The 16,766-nt window shown below is 42.8% G+C and overlaps 1 protein-coding gene across 2 annotated transcripts in view; it reads right to left on the bottom strand.

The window, feature by feature from the left end:
* The window catches only part of USP24 (ubiquitin specific peptidase 24), a 68,049-nt gene extending 51,551 nt beyond the window's left edge, over positions 1 to 16,498 (bottom strand). For both annotated transcript variants that reach the window (XM_034063444.1, XM_034063445.1), the window contains exons 1-3: positions 16,190 to 16,498; positions 1,729 to 1,894; positions 704 to 771 (exon numbers count right to left, since the gene is read on the bottom strand). In XM_034063444.1, the coding sequence (XP_033919335.1) occupies positions 704 to 771; positions 1,729 to 1,894; positions 16,190 to 16,498 (543 nt within the window). The remainder of the gene's footprint in view (positions 1 to 703; positions 772 to 1,728; positions 1,895 to 16,189) is intronic.
* Between the last annotated feature and the right edge of the window lie 268 nt (positions 16,499 to 16,766).

Here is a 16,766-nt window from a genome sequence, read left to right as displayed (position 1 = left end):
ACATTAAAAGCAATGTATGTTAGATTCCTCTAACAGCCAAATAGGAAAAGAATTTTTCCCTTAAATTCCTATCTTCTTTAAATATACTTATATTCTCAGCATTTAAAGATTATGACTAAGTTTATAAAGGTGTACATACATTTTTATACATATGGCCTAAAAACTGGGCAAGAAATTATGTCAGTATCCAAAGCAAATGGAATAGTGGGAAGTAAATTAGTTTGGGGAGCTCTGCAGAGAAAATTCACAGCAAGGCAGAGAAGAAAAGCCACAGGGGCACATCAGGCATTAAGCACTGAGGGGAAAGACAAATTCTAAACAGAAGGTGAAAAGAGCTAAGAAAGAATCTGGCAACCCTCCAAAGAAGGAGCAGAAAGAACAAAGTTCAAGGAAATCTGATTCTGACTTGCCTCTAATGTATCTAAGGGTTTTTAAATCTGTCTTTAGGCTCTGCAAATTACTATAGAGCTCTTAATTTTAAAAAGGACAAAACAAAAACCCAACACAAGCTATGTGCAGAATTAGCCAGAACTGCAGAACTGGAACTCTCTGTGATTGCTGTCTAGGAAAGTAATTTGAGCATGATTTTAATCTAAGAACATACTCACTACTTACCATAGTTTTTGCTGTCTTGATTACAAGCCACTATTTCAGCCATGAACAATGCAAAGAAACATTGAATTGGTCTACTGTATCTGCTTACCTTTTTAAATGCTTCAGGCATGCATCTGTCCATAAATCTCTTGCAATTCTCATCAGAATCAGAAAGACCTTTACAGAAAGGAGAATGCTTTTTTAAAGTATAATATATATGTATATATACACACACACATATATCAAAGATTACCTTAAGGAGTTCATTGCAAGTTTTTAGGAACACCAACCAAACCCAGCAGTAATAAATATGCTATTGTTCATTCATAATTAGCTTTATCAGCCACAAAAAAGCGTGACTTAAAAGAATTTGCCTTTTAGAAACAAGTTTTGCAATGTTACACCTTTTTAATGTCTTCAAGCATTAGTACCAAATGTATTTCTCCCAAGTTTAAAATTTGTACTAATTTCAGATCACTGCTGATGCTTCAGTCTCCAGCCAAACCCAAATTTAAGCACAGCCTTTTGACACATATGAGAACCAAAGAAGCAAACCAGAACTACCTAACAACTTCCATTCTTCCAACAGATTATAACATCCCCTTAGTCTGCTATCAGGCATGATGGAAAAACTATCTTGCAGTTATTATATACCAGTTGTTGGACATGATGCCTCCATAACACTCACAGCTCCAGCCAAAGTATTGAATACAGAGAAGCCACATTCAGGTCTAATGCAGTATAAGCATTTCACTAGGGAAAAACAACCAGTTACACAAGCGTGGTACAGCACGGATTTAGATGACAGCTTGTTTTTACAACTGGAAAATAACCAGCACAAAGGGGAAAAGAGCCAGTAATTCAGCGCTGAAAAACAGTAATTCCTACAATCATTAGAACATAAAGAAACATGTGCTCAACTTCTTTCAAAAGCCTAAGCAAACAAATCACTTTAGAGAAAAGGAAACCAATGTTCATTGGGTAGAACAGTTCACTGTTAACCACAAAGATGTGATCATTGTGCAGGCTGCCAAGTAAACAACAGTGAGATTAATACAAAAGACATAACTGCCCCCCATACCGCCTGTGAAATCCTTTGAACAGATAGTCTATATGTGTAGGAAGAGGACTTACCTAGTCTTGCCAGGTAGGTGGATGCGATCAGACACTTGCCTAGGGACTCCTCCCTCTTATAGGGTATGGACCAGTGATCTGTTAGAACTCTGCTCTCCAGTTCATACAAGTTTGTTGTTGGAAACTCAATACCTTCACCAGAGCAATTCCCATTTTCATCATTTTTCTGTGAATAAAAAGGAAGTTCAAGTGAAACAATTTAATCTCTCTGTCTATCCTAGAAGCTTTAAAGGATTTAGTAGCTTCAGCAAAAGCAACTGTGCTTTTAACAAGTGTCACATTCGCAACAGCCCTGAGGCTGCCTGTGTTTTTCAAAGTAGAACTTAAGATTTCAGTGTTAATTAAAGGGATTTCATACCTTTGTGTATTTAATGTAGGTGATAACTACTGTGTTTACATAACTAACTGCTAACCAATTTCTATTTAGGTGGCAAATCTTGCTCCTCAGCATATCAGATCCTAGAGCCCAGTGATAAGTACTTCCAGTCCCTGTGAGACTCTAGAGGTACAAGCCTTGATCTTCAGAGATCTGCATATTAATCCTCTGTTCAACAACTGCTGCAGAATATGGAATAGTTTGTTCTAAAGGAAGACAATTTCATCACCCTCTCACCCTATCACATTAAGAAACACAAGTCAGAATCCAGTACATCAAGATTCTTTTTACTAACTGGTTACTGAAGGAATAATTTACATCTCAAATACAATTTTCCAACAAGGAAACTCCAATTGTCCTTCTCCTAAGTCAAACTACGGTACTGGAAAATGTTTTGGAAGGCAGAGGGGTAAAAGCAAGCAGATGCCTGCAGTGAAACTTTACTGGTTTCTTTTGCTAGCGCCACTGAACAGCAGCTATTTCTGCGTACAGGCAGAACCCAGAATTAGCCCCATGTTCTTTGCTCAGTGCCACATGAGGTAACTGCCTCAGCTGAAAAGAGCAGACAAGTTATTCATTTATTTCCTTTTGATTACTTTCTAACCTCACACAGACACTAGTTACTCAAGGTGTCAAACAGTTCACATGGCCTCGTTTTCCCTGCCTTCACAAGAGCTGACAACTGAAGCAGGAGAAAGGACAGAGCGGCTGGATCCACCCTGGCAGCAACCAGGAGCAACTGTCAGAGACACAGTTAAAAACCAGAAGCACAGTGATGGTAACAAGACCGCCCTGAGAGAGAAGCCAGGGACGTGCTGGAGCAAGTCCAGAGGAGGCCACGAGGGTGATCAGGGGCTGGAGCACCTCCTTGTATGGAGACAGGCTGAGAAAGTTGGGGCTGTTCAGCCTGGAGAAGAGAAGGCTGCGTGGGGACCTCATAGCAGCCTTCCAGTATCTGAAGGGGGCCTATAAGGATGCTGGGGAGGGACTCTTCATTAGAGACTGTAGTGATAGGACAAGGGGTAACGGGTTCAAACTTAAACAGGGGAAGTTTAGATTGGATATAAAGAGGAAGTTCTTTACTGTAAGGGTGGTGAGGCACTGGGTTACCCAGAGAAGCAGTAAATGCTCCATCCCTGATGGTGCTCAAGGCCAGGTTGGACGAAGCCTTAGGTGACATGGTTTAGTGTGAGGTGTCTCTGCCCACGGCAGGAGGTTGGAACTGAATGATCTTAAGGTCCTTTCTGACCCAAACCATTCTGTGATTCTGCGTAGGGAGGAAGGACAAGCAGGAAATATGCTGAAGAGTGAAAAAAACCCCAAACAGGCAGTGTCAAGAAAGTGAACAAATAGAAAGGAGTAAAGCAAAAGAAAGGACTGAACTCATGAGAACACGCTATACAAAGAATGAAATTGGTGTATGCAGACAAGTATGCTTCCTCTCACTGCACTTGCTCTTTGTAGGATTAGACCTCTTTAGGGAAAAGTAAATGTCTCACATTCACTTTCATAATGGTTCAAAAATATTAAAACAAGGAAGCAACAATTGTATAGAGCTTACACATTAAAAGTTCAGTGGTGCAAGTGACGATACCACACAGTGGCTGGACTTACTAACAGCTTCTGCAGGGTAGCAGTAAAATTCATAGCAATGGAACACAAAATAGTGCTCAGGAAAATAAACAACAGGGCAGTGCTTGGGAAGTAACGTGCCACCTTTCCCAGTCCTCTGCTAAACATTTAGTCCTAAGTCTGTCATTATGGGAAGTTGTACTTTAACAGACCTGAGTATCAGCTTCTGAAACTGCAGTCACCTGATCCAGCACAGTGCACAGAAGCCTGATGTCAATCACGCTTAGCAAATCATGCCCTGTTTAAATACTTCGAAGTTCTGGAGCAGAAATATTTGATGGTTTAAATGAAAAAGCACTGAAAGTGCTTAAAAGCAAAAGTTTTCTAGGAACTATCCTGTTGTTTTGATTAACTAAACAATAGCTACGTTTACAACTTTTGTAAAGAACACCCATCCGGAACACAAAACCATTTCCTGCACAAATTAGATGTGCAGTTATAAAGAAAGCCCTTACAATGACAGTGTAGGGTACAATGATTAGACTAATGAAGGTAGACTGAGTACAATATCAAGCCCCAATTACAAGGTGTTCAGCAATTTTGGTTCTGCTTTGACCTGCAGTAAAGGACAACAACATTTCAACAAATGATTACAGTAGCTGAGCTACTTTCCTGGAGGAAAGCATCCCCGTTAAGTAATAATATTACTAACCAGTAAGAGCAATGGATAGTTTAAGAGGTGCAGTCTAGTATCAGTGCAGACCTTCAACTGCTGCTGAAAAACTTAACCTGTTGCTCTGCTTCCCCAGCTGCATCTAATCATTGCTGCTCTTTATCTATCTCTTGCCACACAAGTGATTGCCAGTGGCTGTAATAGGGAAACACATCAGGAAAGCATGAAATGAGGCATGCTCTTCCAGAAATAGGGGCATCATCATGAACTGTGCTAAGGATACATCTGACCTACTGCTGGATTGAGTGTACAAACAATGTAATGAAAAGATGTTTTATAACACAAGAGATAGCCGAATACTGCCCTAACAACAATAGGAGCTATTAGCATTGAAGGAGCACATTTTGGCACATTCTGCTACTTAGAGGCAGTAAGTCTTCTTGCTTGTCCGTGTTCAGCTACTAAAAACCCTCCCCAGCAACTATCAAGTTTAATTATTTCTCCATTTTAGAAGGTATCACATACAAGTAGCTTCACAACTTCTGCGAAGCCTAAAGCAGTCTCAAACAGCCGAATAGTTTAAAATTCAACTTCCCCTGCAAACCATTAATACATTTAATACCCTGATTGTCTTAGACCACTGCGGTGTTCAGATTACATTATTGCAGACTGAGTTTTGTTTCTTACAACATACCTAGTATGAGCCTCTTTGAAGAGCTGCTCTTTCATCCTGTACAAGATAAACCCCAAACTGTTCACCATCCAACTCTGAAATCGATTTGTGTAGTGCTCTTTCAAGCACTTGCTGTAGCAAGGTGCAATGTCAGCTCAGCTCTTGCATAATTTCATGTTGGTTCAGTAACCAACACAGGCTGATGATCCTGCTTGCTCTGTTGACATTCACAACTGCAGCACAGCTCTGAATAGATAGCCACGATTCACACTTTGTAACTGAGGAGACAAGAATTGTCACTACAGACTCTACTGACACAGGTGAAATAAAAGCTTTCAATGAATCATAGAATAGTTAGGGTTGGAAAGGACCTTAGGATCATCCAGTTCCAACCCCCCTGCCATGGGGAGGGACACCTCCCACAAAACCATATCACCCAAGGCTCTGTCCAACCTGGCCTTGAACACTGCCAGGGATGGAGCATTCACAACCTTCCTGGGCAACCCATTCCAGTGCCTCACCACCCTTACAGTAAAGAATTTCTTCCCTAGATCCAGTCTAAACCTCTGCTGTTTAAGTTTGAACCCGTTACCCCTTGTCCTATCACTACAGTCCCTAACGAATAGTCCCTCACCAGCATCCCTGTAGGTCCCCTTCCGATACTGGAAGGCTGCTATGAGGTCTCCATGCAGCCTTCTCTTTTCCAGGCTGAACAGCCCCAACTTTCTCAGCCTGTCTTCATACGGGAGGTGCTCCAGTCCCCTGATCATCCTTGTGGCCTCCTCTGGACTTGTTCCAACAGTTCCATGTCCTTTTTATGTTGAGGACACCAGAACTGCACACAGTGCTCCAAGTGAGGTCTCACAAGAGCAGAGTAGAGGGGCAGGATCACCTCCTTCGACCTGCTGCTCTCATTCCTCATGATACAGCCCAGGATACGGTTGGCTTTCTGGGCTGTGAGTGCACACTGAAGCCGGCTCATGCTCTTTTTCTATCAACCAACACCCCCAAGTCCTTCTCCGCAGGGCTGCTCTGAATTTCCTTTTTGCCCAACCTGTAGCTGTGCCTGGGATTGCTCTGACCCAGGTGTAGGACCTTGCACTTGTCATGGTTAAACTTCATGAGGTTGGCATCAGCCCACCTCACAAGTGTGTCAAGGTCCCTCTGGATGGCATTCCTTCCCTCCAGCGTATCAACAGAACCACACAGCTTGGTGTCATTGTATGCAGAGAGTATGCTGTGCATGAAAATAAATCTCAACAGCCTCTCAAAAAAGTGGTTTTCTGTGTCTCTTATTTGGGGAATTACATGTTTGGTCTGGTTGTTTTTTTAATATATATTTAGAAATTACCTCCCTCTCCTCAAATAGATGACCTCAGAATGGTGTCTGCCAGTGGATGATGACCTAAATCACTGACTATGCAATTCTGGCTGAACAGACTCAACACTGGATTGACATGTTAAGGACTTGTAGGGATACTCTTCAACAAGAGAATAGTGAAAAGCAAAAAACCCAACCTATTCCTGGCAGCCAGTGGGTCATCCAAAGATTAACTGCCTAGAAGTCTGTATGAATCCACTGTGTTCTGAAATAGGGAATCACATCATACATCCTGTGACTACTCTCCTTTCTGCAGCTGAAATCTTGAGACCAAAAAACAGTTGCTGGCAAACCTTTAACATCATTTCCCATGCCTTCTGATGTATTTCCTATTATACAAAAGCCCTGAAGATCCTGCCACTCTTGCAGTCTTGACTTTTCTGGCTTGTTTTCAAGGTGTGAAAACACTGTTATGTCTAAACATACACACACAGGCACTCAGTGTCCTGTCCTCCCATGAAGTCTCAAGCACTGAGTCAAGATTCTTATGCTGGGGATCAGGCACCTCCAATAGTTTTGTGCAAGGCCAAATAAACAAAAATGGTTAGATACCTGACCAATAAAGCATTGCTTAAATCTGTAGTACAATACCTTCCACAGAGGACTAACACAGAAAAAAGATTAGCCCTTACATAAAAAGGGAAATATAAATTAACATTAACTGCCAAAAAGGTCACAATTCAAAGCTTCCGAATGTATTCCTGCAGTATTCACTAACAAATCTGTCAAACACTGTTTAACTAAAGCCATTGACTTTTACCATAGCAGGCACCTGACATTAAATAACAAGGAGTTCAAGAGCGTGTTTTGATGCTAACTGGCAGTCTTAGTAATGAAATTACATTCAAATTATCATTTAAATTTGTGAATTTGATTTTGAGAGAAGGCTACCAGCAGGCTTTATTAACACCAGAGCTAATTCCCATTGGGCAATCCCAGGCACAGCTACAGGTTGGGCAGAGAAGAGATTCAGAGCAGCCCTGTAGAGAAGTACTTGGGGGTGTTGGTCAATGAGAAAATGAACATGAGCCAGCTGCAGTGTGCTCGCAGGCCAGAAAGCAACCGTATCCTGGGCTGCATCAAAAGAAGCGTGACCAGCAGGTCAAAGGAGGTGATCCTGCCCCTCTACTCTGCTCTTGTGAGACCTCACTTGGAGTATTGTGTGCAGTTCTGGTGTCCTCAACATAAAAAGGACATGGAACTGTTGGAACAAGTCCAGAGGAGGCCACGAGGATGATCAGGGACTGGAGCACCTCCTGTATGGAGACAGGCTGAGAAAGTTGGGGCTGTTCAGCCTGGAAAAGAGAAGGCTGCATGGAGACCTCATAGCAGCCTTCCAGTATCTGAAGGGGACCTACAGGGATGCTGGGGAGGGACTGTTCATTAGGACTGTAGTGATAGGACAAGGGGTAATGGGTTAAAAGCTTAAACAGGGGAAGTTTAGACTGGATCTAAGGAAGAAATTCTTTACTGTAAGGGTGGTGAGGCACTGGAATGGGTTGCCCCGGGAGGTTGTGAATGATCCATCCCTGGTGGTGCTCAAGACCAGGTTGGACAGAGCCCCTTGGATGACATGGTTTAGTGGGAGGTGTCGCTGTCCATGGCAGGGGGGTTGGAACTGGATGATCTTAAGGTTCTTTCCAACCCTAACTATTCTATGATTCTATGATTGCCTGCTCTTGAATCCAGTATAACTTATGAAACAAAACCTCAGTGTCGTGTTTCAACAGGCAATGGAATCAGACTTTCTAAGAGACAGACCAAACAGTTACCTTCTCCCTCATGTCTCTCATAAGTGATTTTCACAAACTGACTACCATTTTTTAGGCAAGAAAACAGATTTCTGATGCTTCACTGTATTGTCAGGAAAAAAAAACAACCTGTATTTTGTTACCCCATACCTGTATCAGGACCAAATTTAAGTGCTCTGAAAAGCAGTAATAAAAAAAAATGCTTAAAACAGAAATAGAAGCCAAAAATTCTAGGGGCACCTTTCAGGTTTTAGCCCAGACATACTCAGCAATAAGGAGAAAACGAACTTCTTAATGCTTCAGCTTCCCCAGCTGTAAAGTGTCAGTAGTGTTGCTTCCCTCTGTCACAGCATACTGACGAACCATTCACTGGTGTCTGCAAAGGACCGCAAGATGCTCAGGTGGAGGCAAGGTAAGAGAAATACATCAAATACCCATAAAAACTGGCAGAGCATTTCTCTGCTCTCTGATCTATTATGTCCATCCTGAAGTCATGACTTGACAGCCCCTCCATCTGCAGACTGCTGATTGAAGCAGCTTCTACTTTCACACCTTGATATCAAGTCTTTTAACTCCTAGGAGAAGGATACTCTCTTACCTACAACTAAATGACAGGGTAAGAATTAAAAGGCTTTCAAATAAATCAAAGCTACCACCTTGCAGTTATACTTCAAGATACGAAGAAGGGTGAGGAAAAACTGGTACATTTTCATACCTGTAACATATGTGTTTTTTTTAAACTGGTCCTCCAGGAGCTTAAAGAACTTCTCTACACTCATGTTAAGTGGCAGGTGTGGGAATGAAATTGAAGAGTATTTCCCAGTTGCCTGTTCTTGCCATCAGATCAAACTCACTCAACCCACATTGCAAAGCGCAAGCTTGATATTCCATTATGAGCATGACAGCATCAGTAAGCCTCAGAAAATGGTGTCATACATGGAATTTCTATATTATGTTTCTTATTTAGCAATCAGAAACACATTGTGACTTCCTAAACATTTCACAGTCAAAGAGACATTTATTTGTAAAGTACAGTAACAGTTTAAGTGTTTTAAGCGCTAAACAGATACAGCACCTTGCCCTTGCATTTTCACCTACAGGAAAAGATCTGTATGCAGCATTTCCAAGTACAGTGATAAATAGGAATGTTTTTTTGTTATTTCTGGTCTGCTAAGAAAAAGTAAGCTTGTTGGGGAAATATATGAATGGTTTATTCTTTTTGCACAGAAATTAAACTATTTAGTTCAAAGTTTTACTAGGCACTACTTCACACAAGCAAATGCAGTCTAGTCATAAGAGAAATACTAGTGTTTCATCATGTTAATATAAAGGAATGGTACCAGTCTATCACTACAGGAAAATAAATCCTATGGCACAGATTCTACCTAACTGAAGCTGATTTGGACACTCACCTGACCATAAAGATGTCCTAAGAAAATTGATTTATTCAGCAAATGTTCTCAACAGAGAGTTTTGGACACTGACCTTAACTGAGAGTAGCGCAAGTGCCCTATGGAGAATGCATGGCTGACTAAACCCTTCTCAGTAGCTGTGAGGGATTATATTATCAACCACAAAAACCCCATGGCTCCCCTTTCCTGTCCCCTTCCCTCACCTCTCACAACTGAGACCTGTGTAAGACTGGGACAAAGAACACAGTATGAATTTGAGAACCAAAAACTAACTCAGCAAAGCTAGAAATTAACTAGGGATTTTCTACAGCCATTGTGTGCACTGGTGTCCCAGGCTTCCAGGGTGATGGTGTGATGTTACTAAGCAATATTCCCCTATGCACTTGCCTAGTTGCTCCGAGACAAATACAGTACTAAACATTACAGCAGCACGAAGTAACTGAGGCTCTGTGAAAATCAGATTTGAATTAAAAGATCCATTTGACTTCAAAAAGGAGTATCTTTGCCTGTTTATAGTCCTATTACCATTGCACCCAGTAAAATCTGAGACAGATTTGTTACAACCACTTTTGGTAACGTATTTTAAAGGTTGATAATGAGTTGTAGGTGACGGAGAGGTCACGGAAAGCACTATTAAGAAAGCCATTCATAAGGAACCAACGAAAACACACTTATCTCCATGTGTTTTCAGTATTGTCTGTGGATATATTTAAAAACCCTAATCCATCAGCATTAACTACAAACAGCCAGACTCTGATACTACAACTCCTTCCAACCCTTGGGTTTTTCTAAGCACAAATCCCTGTGCTTATTTCCAAGTAACTCAAAATAATCTTGTGTGGTATCAGATAAACACTGTGCTTTAATACAATAAAACAATGAATCACAAATGCTTAGCATTTAGTACTTCAAATTAAGTCAATACTTCCAGCTCCCTCTGCCAAAGTACAGGCATTAATAGAGAAGTGCTGCAGAAACAATAAAGTAGTTATTATAACATTTTAGTGACCAAAGGTCAGGCTCTGGAAGAGATGATTAATTCAATAACACTGCTGTGCAATCATCTATACTTCTGTTCTATGAATACTGATTTACAGAGAAACAGAAACCAGAACTGACAAAGCAGCTGACAATGAGTTTGAAATCATCTTCTGCAATGTGTAATTACAAAACTGTGATTAACTAATATGAAAAACCTTTACATGCCTCTCCAGACTGCTCTGCTGGGCAGCAGAACAAGAGAAGCCAGAGGTGCTGTGAAGCGGTGAGCAAGAAGATCAAGTGGCGAGAAACACTGAACATATTAGCTTTATTTTAATTAATATTAAATTGGCCCATGAAGCAAAACTGAAACCTACACACCAAAGAGCATTCCTATGGCTGAACAAATACATGGGTTTTTCCAAATAAGAGCTTACAAAAAAATCAGGCACTTCCTTTGCATCTTTGCCCTCCTCATACAAAGAGCTACTGTTCCTTAATCCAAAAGCAATCCAAATGATTTGCTGGAATTAACTTCTAACACTGGCTAATTTGTTTTTATTCTCATTCTTCCTCAGTATTTCACTTCCTTATTAAACAGCTGCCACAGAATAGCACTGTAAACTGGGAAGATGACCAGAAAATGCCTCCAGAGAACATTGTACCAAAGACACTTCCTGCCCAGATGAATGCTGGCTATACAGAGTTGTCTACCTCCACTGACCCCAAAGGCATCACCTTCACTGATGAACCTGTAATTACAGAGTAAAGACAGGGTGCTTGTCTCAACCTGAAGAACACTCTATCACATTATCTGATAAGTTATTTGAAACAAAGCTTACAGTTAAACTTAACCCACTGCACCTCTCAAGATTACCCCTATTTTCCCTAACTTCCCGTAGCATCTTTATTAGCCTGTGTTACACCAATAATGAAACCCGGGATATTTTCTTTCAAAATCCAAGAAAGCATTAAGATAAGCAGACTCTAAAAAGAGGTTCCACACCAGGACCACTGATTTTTACAAACAGTGATGCTTGAAAACCAGCAGTGTTAAAATACTCATTCCACTTGACATTCTGATGGCATCCAGCCAGGGATTCAATGCCAGAATCCACCACAGAGCTTTATTTGATTGCTTAATTGTTTCACAAGGCCAGTTCCTAAACAAGCCACACTGTAAAACTTCCACATGAGAATGCCAGGAATATTCACTTTTGCAAAGCTCAACACTACTTACAAAACAGGAGTCTGGCTTTCGATTTTTAACATTGTAGTGTGAAATCCATCTCATTTGCTTTAAGGCTAAATACCATTTTTGTCTTTAAATAAATCCTGCTCCTTTCATTCAAGGATCAAAGAACTTCACAAGTCCGTGGTATTTGTAATAAAGCCCACACCATTATCCCAGTTTTACACACTAAAAGGTAAACCAGAGGTTGTTGCACACCCACCATGATGCAGCACATCTGTGGCAGAACCACTTTCAGTACTGAGCTCTAATAATGAGGAGCAAAAGGGTTTTGAGCACAGTAGTTCTGCAGCATGACTAGTGAGAATGTTCCTGGCACCGTTACTAACTACAGCTGCTGGACTGTTTCTTTTACACACCCCCCTTCCCTTCAAATCAAAACAGCACCTCAAAAGCAATCTTGGACAGGTTTTATTATAAGCTTTATCTTGTAAAATCTGGTGTATAAGAGCCTTTTGAGCCAGTTCATCTTAAAAAAACAAATCAAACCAGCATATGTGAGACAGGAATAGCTGGAAGGTAATACAATCCATACATCACAATTTACCCAAAAGGTCACAGTAATGACTCTCAGAAGCTGTTTAAAAACCAATCAAGATTATTTCAGTAAAGGGTATATAAACCACTGTTATATGTTCAATATCTTAGCATAAGTGGGTTCCTACCCCTTACTCCAATTCTAGGTTCTCTGGTCACAATCCCCACATTCATTTAGCCTGCTCTTCTCCATCCCATTCCTCCCCAGCTGGTGAAAACCAGCACCTGTGGCACTCATGGCAATTCACGGACATACTGACAGACACTGTCATCACTTTCGTTTATAGTCTTAAATTATAAGGAATTAGCAGCAGTTCATAAACCAGCTTATCTGTCAGCCACAAGAGAAGATGAGCACACACCACCCTTCCACAGCCCCCACTTGTCAAAGAATCACACCACAGAAGTCTCTATGTTGCCCAAGGAAAACACAAAACTCCCAGATTCTTGCCAAAATGCATGTACCGGATTCACCTCAGCTGACAGACATAAGCACGGAAGTTATGTGGAACAAGCAAAGGTGCCTCTTGTCAGAGCAGGTGATCTCAGCCTGTCAAAGCCATTCAGCACTATGGAGGGTAAAACTTCCAACCTACTGTAAACCTAAAGCTGAATTTGCTGATATTTCACACAGACGTGAAGCCCCCGTTATGTTTCCAAGTTTGCCTGGCCATTTCCTTTGAGTGAGTTAAGCATGGTCATGCCAGCATCAACACCAGAGGCACACCACAGCTATTAACTTATAACTGCATCAATTACACGCTCTTTTGAAGACATCAGTTTGCTGAAACTGAAGTTTTAGCCCTCATGAAAATCAATTTCTGTATGTGCTCATCTCAAGTCTCACAGAGAAAGCACAGTGTGTGTTGGGCCAGCTCATAGAAGCTATCTTGCTTCTGGGCCAGTTACTCCAAATTCAGGCTTCTTCAACACTTCCAGACACCCCTGAAGACCTGAATCATTGAAAGAGGATTCACAGTGATCTTACTGCGCTATATAAAGAAAACATGATTTTACTAGTATGATATGCATCTAGTCGCTGTGCTGTTCTCTAAGGAAACCAATAGACAAGCCTTTCTTTGGTCGACATGCTTATGGAACAGGACAGATTCTAGCATTACATAATAGAAACCAAATAAACATAAGCAAACAGAATGGATTCATTACTGATTAAATGTAAAGTGTTTAATCATTTATCAATCTATTCTTATATGTATGGTAAACTGTACTCGGCCAAAAAAAGAATGTAAATACAATGTTCATACCTCTTACACATGTCTGGAGAATGACTAAAGCTTTCTTGTTATTTTTAACTTAAATGTGATCCTAACTTCTGTTCATGAAGAAAATTAATAGACTGGAAAAATTTATTTAGGGAAAAACAATCTAATAATTTCTATTAATTTCTAATAAATGTGTTATTTTGATTAATATCACAGAATCCCAGACTGGTTTGGGTTGGAAGGGACCTTACAGCTCATCCAGTTCCAAGCCCCTGCCACAGTCAGGGCTCTCACATTCATGTGGGTTGCTCATATATAAAATCCAAACCCCAAAACCAAAAATCTAACACATCTCCCTACAGACTAAAAATTAAAACTGGTACTATGTTGAGAAGAAGGAATAGATACTCTTAAGAGCTGTTAGGAAAAAAGAGAGATGATTCTGAGAGGGAGAAAACCAGAAATAACATCTGAATTCTCACAGGCTAGTACCGGGTACAATATGTTTCAACATAATGTGTGTGACTACAATGAATAATACAGCTATTTGTGCTTTCTGTACCACTTCATCTGCCATAAGCTTCTGTGGAATGGAAAACTACTTACTGTTTAACCACCTCAATAATAGCTGTAGTTTATTAAATTAGTTCTAGATTTATTTGCAGAATAACTCCCCCCCCCCCCAAGAATATACAATTTTTCTCCCTTTTAGACATCAAAAGCTGCTGTCTTGTACTCCAATATTAAGCAAAAAAAAAACAGGCCAGGCAGGAACCCCAGGTCTTAAGATTTTGACCGCTATAACTCTTACAAAAATACTGTTCTGCATACATGTGCAGGAGTTGACAGATGCTCATATGCAATGAATCCAATCACTAAACTGAGGCCTGAATTTATATACCTTCATGTAGCAAGACAGAATCACAGAATCCTGGAACAGTTTGGGTTGGAAGGGACCTTAAACCTCATCCAGTTCCCACCCCTGGCACAGGCAGGGACACCTTTCACTAGAGCAGCTTGCTCCAAGCCCCGTCCAACCTGGCTTTCAACACTCAATCCTTCTGAAATGCCAACTTTATGCAGTCATTTGTCTCTACTGAGATGTTTCGGTTTCCTTCCCATGGGTTAACAAGAACATGAGTCAAAGCAAAAAAGAACATGAGTGGCAAAGGAAACTATACAGCCTAAGTTTGATTAGACATACAAGCTGAAATAATAGGGGAAAAAAAATTCCTCTTAGTCAGAGCTGTCAAAGTGTCATTTGTAATAGGAAGAAGAGGGGAGAAGAAAGTGCTTCTCTGAAGTTTACACTGACAGCTTCTCTTGAAATATCACACTGACAACCCAGATTGTCCCAATCATAACTAGATCTGATAGGAAAATCCACCCTCTTGGTGGGTACAGAGATCTGAATGCAAACAAGCAGAAGTCTCACTCACTTCCAAGCCTTCCCAGGAAAGGTTAGAAAACCAGGTCCTCATTGCTTCTATCAGTGAAGTGATTCCCCTTCTACACAGCACACATGCCATCCTGCAGATCACCTTACTCCACAAGCACACACCAGCTTCTATGAGCTAAGAGACTAACCCACTTAATTCAGTAAACAGGATCATGGATCTTTATTCTGCAAGACCGGATTTCAATACAATAAGGCTATGGATGATCTGTACACGTGTAGCTACAGAGAAGATGCGCACATGTATTCTTCATACCCATGTTTGTAGACACATGCACAGATGTACACAGAAAGATTACATTTCTAGCAGAGGAAATCATCAGGATACTGTTCACTGAAGCCTGGAAGGGTACATGAGTCTCCCTGGTTATAAGACACATGCTTAGGCACTCGCTATTACTGACCTCTTGAGACAGAGCCTGTGCAAGGTGGCCCTTTGGTACAGCACAGCAGGGCCACTCCTGTGTTCTCATCCCCATGAGCTCCATAGACTGCACACTATTAATTAACTCTTTCCATATGAGCACTCTGGCAAGTTTTGGAAAAGGCCTGGAGGAGGAAAAGGCTTTACAGCTAAGCACTCCAACACTGTTGCAGGCAGCAGGGAAAGCACTGAGAGTCTATCTGCTGGCTGAGCAGGTCAGAGTTCTGCGAGAGGATGGAAGAGAGAATAGAGAAAGGCACACAAGCGGAGAGAGACTAGGAAATGCTGGTGTTCTGCAGCATTTCTATCTACTTCACATCTTTCTACTGCATTTAGAACAGAGCTACAATTTATGAGTTAAAGCCTGTATTTTGGCAGTATCTGAACTGGCTGCACCCGTACTGCAGAACTTATACTCAGCTTACCCAAATAAAACGGTACATAAAGTAACACCCAGACTGTGCAAACAGTCCCCAAAAAATTAGACAGTCATTAGTCACTCGGATTATGCAAGACAGCACAAGACAAGGCGGGGGGGGGGGGGGAACCGTGATCCTTACGGTAGCCACACATTCCTGGGATGCCAAGGAAAAGCCCGGGTGCTCTTCACCTTGCAGCGCTCGCAAGGAGCGGCCGCAGCCACCCCAGCGACCCACACGTGTCCGCAGCCCCCCCCTAAGGCAGGCAGGCTCCCGGGGGGACTCCCCCCGGGCTGACAGGAGGGCTGCCCCGGGGCAGGCCGCAGCTCACCTCGGTCTCCACCACTTCGTGGTAAGCGGGCGGCGGGTCGAAGCCGCCTCCACCGCCGCCGCCGCTGTCCCCGTCGCCGCCCCGGGGGCCCTGCCCGCCGGCGGGGGAGCCGTGGCCGCCCGGCGGTCCCTGCCCGCTCTCCATGGGCTCATAGCCGCCGTAGTGAAGGCCGGGCCGCTCGTTGGTGAGCAGAGCCACGGCCTCGTTGATGTCGTTCTTGGCCAAGCGCAGGGCCTTGCGGATGGCGGCCGCGTCCGAGAAGCCCATGCAGAGCAGCGTGGTCATGTGCTGCTCCTCCTCGCTCTCCATGGCCGCGCCGGGCCGGGGGAGCGGGCCGGGGCCGCGAACCGAGGGTGGCCGGGCTCAGGCGCTGCCCGCCCCGCGCGCCGCCATGTTGACGGGAGCGCCGCGCCTCTCCCCTCAGCCGCCGCCGCCGCGGCCGCCCCCCCCCCCCCCCCCGAGCGCGCGCCCCCTCCGCCCCGCCCTCAGCCCCGGAAGCGGCGGAGAAGCCCGGCTGGGGGAGCGCACGCCGGGCCCGCGTCACGTGACAGGGCGGGGCGGGAGGCGCAGCGAGGGC

This window comes from Melopsittacus undulatus, chromosome 6 (genome assembly GCF_012275295.1).
Source record: "Melopsittacus undulatus isolate bMelUnd1 chromosome 6, bMelUnd1.mat.Z, whole genome shotgun sequence".
Lineage (NCBI taxonomy): Eukaryota > Metazoa > Chordata > Aves > Psittaciformes > Psittaculidae > Melopsittacus > Melopsittacus undulatus.
This window is presented reverse-complemented; position numbering and strand designations above follow the sequence as displayed.